The sequence below is a fragment of the Gossypium hirsutum genome, chromosome A03 (assembly GCF_007990345.1).
Source record: "Gossypium hirsutum isolate 1008001.06 chromosome A03, Gossypium_hirsutum_v2.1, whole genome shotgun sequence".
In the NCBI taxonomy this organism is placed as follows: domain Eukaryota; kingdom Viridiplantae; phylum Streptophyta; class Magnoliopsida; order Malvales; family Malvaceae; genus Gossypium; species Gossypium hirsutum.
Window position 1 is genome coordinate 6,792,366 of NC_053426.1, and position 9,569 is coordinate 6,801,934.

Below are 9,569 nucleotides of genomic sequence, written 5' to 3' on the forward strand. Positions count from 1 at the left end.
CCCAAACACCCTCTGCAACGACTCAATACCACCGTCATCTCCGCCTCGTCTAATCTCAACATCAACAACAAATTTCATATTTTTTAATACTAACTAATTTGAATATCATTTAAATACATATTTTCTAATTTATGTTTAAAATATACATTTTATCTTCTCAAAAATACTTTTTGAAAACAATACTAAATCGACTTTTCAAAAGCATTTTTTCTACTGCACTTTTCAACCTCAATGATAAACAGATCATGGTTAAAAGGAAAAGAATCAGAACATGAAAAGTTGACACGAATACCTTAAAAACCTATTTGATACTAATTATTATTCTTGGCAACTTCTAGTCATTTAGATTCTATCACTGATTGAAAACGGAAAGCCTTATAAAGAGAGACATACAATCCATTCATCAGCGCCTTCAGAATTGATGAACAAGGACGTAAAGATTAGAATTTGATAACTTGTTTTGGTTGACTCCCATGTTTCCCAAGTGCCTTCTCCAATGCACTGTGAAATTTGTCAAATGGAACCAACTCCATCCTACAAACAAAGGGCGCAAAAATGGGTTGCATTCAAGACACAAGGTCTAGTTATGGTTTTAGTCCCTCCCTTATTCTGAAATTTGGGATTTAATTCCTCTACTTTAATCTAGCATAATTTGGTCCTTCACTTTTATAATGTTATTAGTTGGTTCAAACTAATAACACTGTTAGTTGCTGCCACTGAAGTTATAATGTGGAATTTTCTTAAAAAACTTTAAACTTTTAGCTAACATGTAAATTGATTACTGATTTATGAGGCCGAATAACAATAAAGAAGAATTCCATATTAGTGCTTTAATGGTAGCATCTAACGGTGTGTTTATCAATTTGAATATACTAATAATATTATAAAAGTAGACAAACCGCTTATGCCAAATCAGAGGTATTAAATCCCAAATTTCAGCATAGCAGAGGGATTAAAACCGTCATTAGACCATAAATGAATAACTAATAGTAAGTGAGATTGTGTATAAGAAGATCATACGTACTCGTATTTTAACTTCCCCTCTTGTGCCAGGCGTAGAAGGTAATCCACCATATCTCGGCACTCTTTCGCTTTATCAGCACTTAACCATTTCTGTAGCCAGAATCCTTTTAAAGAAAGATCCTGCAGACAGATAGGAGGATGTGCGTTCTTTCACATTTGGGAAGCTTAGATTGATAATAACTAACAGCAGCACAACACTAAGCAACAAAATATATAGAAGGGGTAATCCTTGATTACCTTGAAAATGAATGAGGAAGTTGATACGGTGACAGGCTTCTTGGACATTCCACCATATGTTACCATGGTTCCTCCCTGCCTGAAACTTGCATTCAAGGAAACTTAGATTCTTACTGCAAGAGAAATGTCCAATGTTATACTTTATGCAGCGAGGTTATCTGACCTTAAGAACTTGAGAACCAAAGAAGCGGCATGTCCACCGACGCAGTTCAATCCCAGGGCAGGTTCAGGTATATTTGACTACCATGACAGTAACAAATCAAATGGAAACAATGAGTGACTTTAATAACATGAAATCCATATGACATAGATCGAAGATCTCCTCACAATAACTATACTATAATGATAGATAATACCAAAAGGCTCTTAACATTCTTCACTTCTAGTTGGCTCTCGGTAAACACTTCATCAGCCCCAAGAGCTTTTAACCTTTCTTTTACTTCATCTGATCCAGCCCTAAAGCAAGTAAAAGGACGGTAAATGAAGATGCACTGGAAAAAAATGCATGCATCAAGTCAAGGAACCCTAATAGATAAGAATGTCAATCAGTAAAATAGTTTAACTCAAAAATATTGGCAGTCAACGACAGCAACCTCCTATTTAACAATATATCCCAAACTGATGACACCATCTAGGTTAAAAAAAAAAAGGAAAGCAAGTGCAATGACAAGCACAGATACCTACAAGTCACAAGGAGCTAAGTACAGCACCTGTCCCGGATAATGCTAATGCTATGGATGCCACGATATCTTGCAAGCTGGATTACACATTGCCCCACAATGCTGGTAGCCCCATTTTGAACGATGGAATCTCCTGTTCATACCAGAATAATCAACAAGAGCATGTGATAGAGGCTTGAACATTATCAAATACAACATCAACAGCTGTACCTGTGCTTAAAGTAGTGAAGTCTTCGAGCATTCTTAAAGCGGTCAAAGGATTAACAGTAACTGTTGCAGCATACTCAATTGGTGAATCTTTACTGATTTTATGCCATATTTCGTGGTCTTTGACAACATAAGTCTGCCATGTTCCTGCCAATAATTTTTCGTTGATCTTAGCATTAAGACGAATGAAAGATCAGTCTAAACGCTCCTTATTCTAGTTCACTATTTCACTTCAAGAAATCCTATCTTAATGGTTTTAAGACATCTAAATGAGAAAATTAAAAGAAACTTCAACAAATTTTGTTAGGTTGAAGATGGGATGTCGAAAATTTTTATATTTCAAAGGTTCCCTAGTCATTAATATGAAAAAGGATCTCAGAATCTTGCAAGTTTCAACTAATTATTTTACTACAATAGGTTCAATCACATCTCTGGCGTTAAATCTCTTACACTACTGAGTGCAATAAGACTAGCCATTCTTAAACTTTCCTACCCAATTTTCTTTTAACAGCAATCCATTTCACATTCCAACTTAAAGGTAATTCGAGATATAAAATTTAGCACCTAAACTTGAACATACATAACTAGAAAGATGTGTAGGATTATCGATATTTAAGCACTAGGTATTCGAAGTAAAATTACAATTGCAAAGCAAAAGGTGCAAAGAACAAACCAGAGGAGGGTGGAGATGGAATGACCAAATCGCCTGGGGAGAGACCCTTAACCGCAGAACCAACAGAATACACTTCTCCAACACCTTCATAGCCTCCAACTGCTGGCACCTGTGGCCTCACAGGATATACTCCTATACAATAAAAATAAACTTTTGTTTATTTACAAAAGCCTTGAAACTCATTATTACTATTATTATTCAAAACTTATGTTATTCGGACTCGACTATGATTTGTGGATATGAGCATGTACCCGGCATAAGCATGGTTAAATTTTTTTTCCCCAAAGTTCGTATCCCTATATCTATAAAGAGTCCGAATAACATAGTATACAACTACCCAATTCTTCAACTAATCAAAGATCAAGACTTTTAAATCAAATGAAGTAAAACCCAACGTGGAAAAGAAAACCCAGACCTTCAATACGGTTAATGTCAGAGGGGTTAATGGGAGTAGCCAACATTTTAACACAAACTTGATTCTCCTGCACTTCTACTGGGGGTAGCTCTATCATTCTATAAATAAAAAAGTAAGCAATAAAAAAAGAAAGATAATAATAATAGTAACGAAATTTGGATATCGGGGACCTGGTGACGGAGTCGGGTGGACCGTGGTGCTCGTAGACGACTGCCTTGGACGGCGGAGACATGATTGTCGACAATGCCCTCACGGTTTGGACCTTGGGCAAACCCCCGAAACGACTCCGGTTTAGACCCCATAAACTGGCGGTATTCACTGCTTTTAGCGCTATTGATCTCGCCACTACCATTTCTAAGCTAATTTTGCCTGGAAATGTTTGTTTTTGTGAATATATGTAATATGTATATCATCCAGAAGAGTCCACGCAAAGTCAAAGGTTCCAGGCAGTTGAAAATGGGCTATGATTTGGGCAACCCATCTCAAATTCACAAGGATTCGATCTTCATCCTGCTCTTAACTGGATTAGGCTCAGTTGAACATCAAAATTTTGGCTGAGCAAAGAAAATTCAAGTTAGATGATAACTACGGTTAACATATAGTTATATACTGAACTTGGCAACGCGTAACTTTGGTAACTAAATTTCAAAATGGTAAGTAAATTTATAAAAATATATTTTTGCCACTTATTGTCGCGTACCAATATGCCATAGATTGTTAGTGTCACATGAATTTATTTCAACAATATTAGTTAATTACTTAAAATAAAAAAAATACCAAATTGATTTATCGTTTTCAAGTTTAAATACAATTTAGATTAAAAACAAATTAGATACTAAACCTCTTTTCAAATACTTCCATACATATTAACCTTAATAATTAATTCAATAAGCTAATTCAATTTAAATTAATACGAAAAGTATACAAATAGTTATCTAATTATAAAAAAATATTTATTTTAGGCACCAAAAATAAAAAAAAGTTTACAATTTAAACAACTACGTTATATAATTTAATTATTCTGGTCACTATTGTTAAAATTACAAATGGTAAATTGTTATATAATATTAGCACGCTCGATTTGACTTACATTATGATTTCAAATTTGATCTAAATTTACTTATATTTTTAATACCATTAAAGTTTATTTAGAGTCTTTCATAATAATTTTTTTTTAAAAAATAAAAATATATTATTTCATTTAACATTTACTGATTATATATACTATTAAAATTTTAAACATATACAATTAAAAAATTCCTAATACTTATATTAGTTTTCATATGATTTAAATTACTTTTCCTTGTCACTTACGGTGCCCCTTTGAATAGACGTTTACTTTCAACGTGGTGCGTTTAATCTTTTTTGTTACACTCTATAATATTATTATAATATATAATCTCACCATCAACACTATTTTTACACTACCCATAAGTAAACGCGTTGTCTGGCACAGTGTGAAATAATCTAATATATAGACTTAACTTAACCCTGCGTGAGCTCTAACCTTAAGTTATAGTTAGGAGCTGCAAGATTTCCCGCCTAAAGTGGTTAGAAGCTATAACTAAACCAACTGATAGTACCCCCCGCCCCCCAAAAAAAAGTCTTGTATCTTCATCAGCCCCTCCAAACAAGAACACTTGGAACTCATGGTAGAGAAAAAATCAATCTTGAAAGATGATGAGACCAGGTCGTCGTTCAATGGCAATACCAACAGGCAACGCCGAGGAAAAGAAGAAAGGGGTTTCTCGCTTTCGAATGTTTCCTTTGCCGGAGAAGTTGGTTCACGCTATCCCTCTCATCCTCTTCCTCTGCGTCTTCATTCTTTGGTTGCTCTCTCGTCCAGGTAATTCTTTCATTTGCATCAACCCTTTTTTCCCTTTCTTGTTTATGCATTGATCTTTATACCATTGTTTGTATCTCACAGAATTTAGTCCTTGTTTTAGTTTTTTTCGTTGATGGCTAATACTTGATGTCTCTTTGTTGCTATAAGTCTAGTCTCCTTTATTTGGATCTAAAGAAAATTTTACAACAAGGAAAGAAAATTCATTAAATTGCTTTATATCGTATGATCTTTCTTCTTCTTGCTTATGATCAATAAGTGCTGTTGATTTGTTTGAACTGAAATTCAACATTTTAGATAGCATCAAGAGAAAAATGCTTTAATCCATGTTGATGATGATGTTGAGTTTCTGCAAATTTTTTTCCCCTTTGATGGCTAATACTTGAGGTTTTTGCATTTTATCTTATATAATTTCATCTTTGTTTTACTTTTTTTTTAATAACTCAGAATAAAAGAAAAATGGTCTTATGCTTCAAATGATCATCCTTCTTTTTGGTTACTTGTGTTAGCTTATGGGTTTTCTTCCTACATTTATAATTGGTTTAATAATAGTTCCAGTCCCTTTATTATGTCAGAATTTGAGATTTAATCACTTTATTTTAATTTAGAATAATTTGATCCTATTCTTTTATAATGTTAGTTTCAAATCGATAATACCATTAAAGTGATGATATATATGTTTTTAAAAGTTGAATAAATTAATAAAAATATAAAAGCGGAGGAATCAAATTTTGTTAGATTAAAATGATTAAAATTATATAACCAAAATTCCAATATTTATTATAATAAACTTATTAAAGATATCTTTTTTATTTTTTTTGGGGTTTGAAAGCAGTGAATGTGGAGGTGAAGGATGGCAAATTTGTTGCTATACATCATATGGATATGCCATTTCCTCTCACTGATGTACCCATCATGCCATCAGATAGTACATCATCACCAATTCCCTCCGTTCCACTGATTCTCACAGGGAATGAAACTGAAGCCATTGAAAGAATCATTGCTTCTGAATGAGAAACAAACAGCTTATGAGACTGTCTTTGCTGTCATTAAATGCATGTTTCAATAAAAAAATTTGGGTTAAATTTGATTTTACTTCTTTTACAATACTAAATCAAGCAAGAATATGTAACAAGTACTTATTTGAATTAATTAATTACATAATAAAATAAAACAATTAATGGAATTACACCACTGAAATATAAGTAGTAGCTTTGACTCATCTTTTAACATTACTTTAAATATTGGTAAAATTTCTATTAACATCTCTAAAATTTGTGTCTAACACATTCAATTTAAGTAGGGAAAAAGGATTAACATTAAAGCAAAAGTGACAAAAAGAGGAAAATTTGGTCTCTTTAGATCCGAACAATTCTCAGTCCAAGCCTGATTTCTATAACCAAGCATTTCAACCCGAAACACATGGGGAACATAAACACAAAACACAACATCATTCACCAAACATCGTCATCATCTACAACTAACAAATGCAACAAAAAATCAATTATAGAAGACATAACAATAAACATTGTAAGAACAAATGATCACCACCCAGCAACGCACGGCGCCACAAAGTAGCTTTAGACGTTCAATCATTTATTTGTTCATCACCATGATTTTGCTTTACATCCTATACCCTAATCTCTTGTTGACCGACAATGACCGTAACAAAAGCTACCCTACCACCACCAATCTCTCCACCAAAGTCGAATCATCGTCGAACCATTCCTCGGTTACCGAATTATCTACGACGAAGAAGGTTGTCGAGAAGGAGCCATTAGAGAGCACGAGGCCGGCACCGGCAGTAGAGATGATCGAGCAGTCCCTCGGGAACTACCACCGGTATGACACGCAGCTCAAACACATTGCGTTCGGGATAGCGGCGTCGTCGAACCTATGGGAAACTCGAAAAGAGTACATCAAAGCATGGTGGAGGCCTCAAGAGACTAGGGGTGTAGTGTGGGTGGATAAGAATGTGAGGACAAGGAGGAATGAATCGTTGCCGGAGATTAGGGTCTCTCAAGACACTTCAAGGTTCAAGTACTTAAACCGGCAAGGATCCCGGTCGGCGTTGCGGATAACGAGGGTGGTCTCGGAGACACTTAAGCTAGGGATGAAGGACATAAGGTGGTTCGTGATGGGGGATGATGATACGGTCTTCGTTGTCAACAATGTGGTGAGAGTGCTGTCTAAATATGACCATACACAGTTTTATTATCTTGGGAGTGCATCAGAGAGCCATATTCAGAACATATTCTTTTCATATGCAATGGCATTTGGTGGGGGTGGGTTTGCAATAAGCTACCCATTGGCTAAAGAATTGTCAAAGATGCAAGATATGTGCATCCAAAGGTATCCAGCTTTATATGGAAGTGATGATAGGATTCAAGCTTGCATGGCCGAGCTTGGGGTGCCCCTCACCAGGGAACTTGGTTTCCATCAGGTAAAAAAAAATCACTCGTTTGATAAATATATGAATATTTCGAAGTTGAACTAGTTTGAATTTGAAACATATTATTTGAAGGGGCAAGTTGTATTTACTTTGTTGTTGTACAGTACGATGTGTATGGAAATTTGTTAGGGCTCTTGGGAGCTCATCCAGTGACTCCATTGGTATCACTCCACCACCTAGATGTAGTGGAACCTATCTTTCCCGGGATGAATCGACCAAAAGCGATCTCGCACCTGCTAGAAGCAGCAAAGGAGGATTCGGCGAGCTTGATGCAACAATCGATATGCTACGATTCAACGCGGTACTGGTCGATCACGGTGTCTTGGGGCTACGTGGTTCAAATCTTGAGGGGAGTCATGTCCCCTAGAGAGCTTGAGATGCCTAGTAGAACTTTTCTCAATTGGTACAAGAGAGCTGATTACACTGCCTATGCATTCAACACTAGGCCTGTTGAAAGGCACCCTTGCCAAAATCCCTTCGTTTTCTACATGAGTAAGGTGAAGTATGATCGTCCTCGGAGGCAGACAATCGGAGTCTACTACCGTCATAAAAAGAAAAGTCGCTACTGCCGGTGGAGAATGGCCTCACCAGAGAGACTCGATTCCGTCGTAGTTCTAAAGAAGCGAGATGATTTTCGATGGAAAAAGGTACTACTATTTATTTTTCTTCATAGGTTACCTAAGAAGATGTCAAAAGAAAAAGGGTTAATTACACCGAACATCCACTATTTAGGGTTCAAATTTTAAATTAATTCTTAAACTTCAAAAATTTTTAATTGAGTCCTTCAAATATAATATCATATAATTAAGTTCTTCCATCTAGGTGCAGTAACGGTTTGGCTAGGATCGGACGGATTTTAAAAATTGAACTGAATTTCATGAGTTTGGATACATTTGATTCATCCGTTTTTTAAAATTAAAATTTTAATTTTTTATAATTTTTAAAGTTATTTTTACTAATTTATAATTTAGAATAATCATTTTTATATTATAAAAATAAAAAAATATAAATTTAATAAAAATAAAATTTAATTTTATCTAAACGAAATAGATTCAAGTAATAATTGAGTCAAAACTGAACCGAATTTTAATAAAACCGAATTGGAATCTAACTAAATACTATGATTCGGACCGATTTTTGGTTTTCTCAACTTTTTTAATTAGTCTAAGCACTAGCTTATGAGTTAAATATTATCTCAAACTGGACATAGGACATATTTAAAAACATAGTAATTAAAATTTCCACAACTATGTACCTTGTCAATTCAGTAGGCACACAGGTATTTAAAAGAATAACTTGGTTGGTACGATATTGATATTCTGAGGACTCATTCAGAACGTTTGTTTAGGATCAATCTAGAATCTAAACCATAGTTTGAGGACTTACAGTGCCAATAAAAAAACTATGGATGCTATTTACTAGCATAAACCACAAAGTTTGTTGTTTTTGTGTTGCAGTCACCAAGGAGGGACTGTTGCAGAGTTCTTCCATCAGATAAAAACACAACAATGATTTTATCAGTTGGAAATTGCAGAGAAGGTGAAATCAGTGAGTTGCAAACAAAAAAGGAATCGTTGGTAGCTCAGATGTAACTCCATACAGGCTGAGAGAAAAGCAAAAAAAGAAAAAGAAAAATAGACCCACAAAATAGCAGTCATTGAAACGAGTCTACTCTCATACATGGATTCATGTTTTTCTCTCTTTCTCTCTTTCCTCTTTGATGATGTCTAATATGTGTAACTTTCAGTTCAAACAAATCAACAACACTTATATCTTTTTTCCTTATTATAGCTGTTTTATTTATTCATGAACAAATCAAATTTGACAAAAAAGAATTAAATTAGCAAGGCCCTTTTTTTTAAAGGAGTTAAAAAGAAATTTTCCCATCCTTCATTTTCACATTCACTGCTTTCGAACCCCCAAAAGAAAGTATGTTGATAATAAATATTGAACTTTCTTCGTTTGATGTAATTTTGCTTTTTCTTCTCTCTTGACGTTGCTTCTTCTTCCACCCGTTCCATCTTCCTCCATCATCCTCA

General features: G+C 34.6%; 3 protein-coding genes across 4 annotated transcripts; 2 read left to right on the forward strand and 1 right to left on the reverse strand.

Moving 5' to 3' along the window:
• Positions 1 to 228: 228 nt before the first annotated feature.
• LOC121224237 (enoyl-[acyl-carrier-protein] reductase, mitochondrial) lies at positions 229 to 3,871 on the reverse strand. Of its 2 annotated transcripts, none has more exons than XM_041107128.1 (10): positions 3,406 to 3,871; positions 3,236 to 3,333; positions 2,821 to 2,952; positions 2,151 to 2,294; positions 1,971 to 2,073; positions 1,617 to 1,716; positions 1,424 to 1,500; positions 1,261 to 1,339; positions 1,025 to 1,143; positions 229 to 534 (listed from the first exon to the last, which is right to left on the reverse strand). In XM_041107128.1, the coding sequence occupies exons 1-10, from the start codon at positions 3,585 to 3,587 to the stop codon at positions 441 to 443; spliced, it is 1,128 nt and encodes a 375-aa protein (XP_040963062.1). In that variant the 5' UTR covers positions 3,588 to 3,871; the 3' UTR covers positions 229 to 440. The 2 variants fall into 2 exon arrangements, with proteins under 2 accessions (XP_040963062.1, XP_040963059.1); XM_041107125.1 differs by having other exon boundaries at positions 1,261 to 1,345.
• A 933-nt stretch (positions 3,872 to 4,804) lies between these two features.
• LOC107950885 (uncharacterized) lies at positions 4,805 to 6,271 on the forward strand. Its single transcript, XM_016885807.2, has 2 exons — positions 4,805 to 5,081; positions 5,914 to 6,271. Exons 1-2 carry the CDS (start codon positions 4,913 to 4,915, stop codon positions 6,090 to 6,092), a joined length of 348 nt encoding a protein of 115 aa, XP_016741296.2. The 5' UTR covers positions 4,805 to 4,912; the 3' UTR covers positions 6,093 to 6,271.
• A 139-nt stretch (positions 6,272 to 6,410) lies between these two features.
• Positions 6,411 to 9,315, forward strand: LOC121224245 (uncharacterized). Its single transcript, XM_041107137.1, has 3 exons — positions 6,411 to 7,521; positions 7,635 to 8,177; positions 8,988 to 9,315. Exons 1-3 carry the CDS (start codon positions 6,619 to 6,621, stop codon positions 9,120 to 9,122), a joined length of 1,581 nt encoding a protein of 526 aa, XP_040963071.1. The 5' UTR covers positions 6,411 to 6,618; the 3' UTR covers positions 9,123 to 9,315.
• The last annotated feature ends 254 nt before the right edge of the window (positions 9,316 to 9,569 follow it).

What these genes read in the sequence shown, in the direction of transcription:
- LOC121224237 (XM_041107125.1), bottom strand. Translation starts at nt 3,587, where the DNA reads ATGGTAGTGGCGAGATCAATAGCGCTAAAAGCAGTGAATACCGCCAGT. An exon ending in ATTAGCATTATCCGGGACAG is followed by an intron (nt 1,717 to 1,970) that starts GTGCTGTACTTA and finishes TACTTGCTTTAG; the next exon opens with GGCTGGATCAGATGAAGTAA. An exon ending in CTTCCTCATTCATTTTCAAG is followed by an intron (nt 1,144 to 1,260) that starts GTAATCAAGGAT and finishes ATCTGTCTGCAG; the next exon opens with GATCTTTCTTTAAAAGGATT.
- LOC107950885 (XM_016885807.2), top strand. Translation starts at nt 4,913, where the DNA reads ATGATGAGACCAGGTCGTCGTTCAATGGCAATACCAACAGGCAACGCC. An exon ending in TTGGTTGCTCTCTCGTCCAG is followed by an intron (nt 5,082 to 5,913) that starts GTAATTCTTTCA and finishes GTTTGAAAGCAG; the next exon opens with TGAATGTGGAGGTGAAGGAT.
- LOC121224245 (XM_041107137.1), top strand. Translation starts at nt 6,619, where the DNA reads ATGATCACCACCCAGCAACGCACGGCGCCACAAAGTAGCTTTAGACGT. An exon ending in GGGAACTTGGTTTCCATCAG is followed by an intron (nt 7,522 to 7,634) that starts GTAAAAAAAAAT and finishes GTTGTTGTACAG; the next exon opens with TACGATGTGTATGGAAATTT. An exon ending in ATGATTTTCGATGGAAAAAG is followed by an intron (nt 8,178 to 8,987) that starts GTACTACTATTT and finishes TTTGTGTTGCAG; the next exon opens with TCACCAAGGAGGGACTGTTG.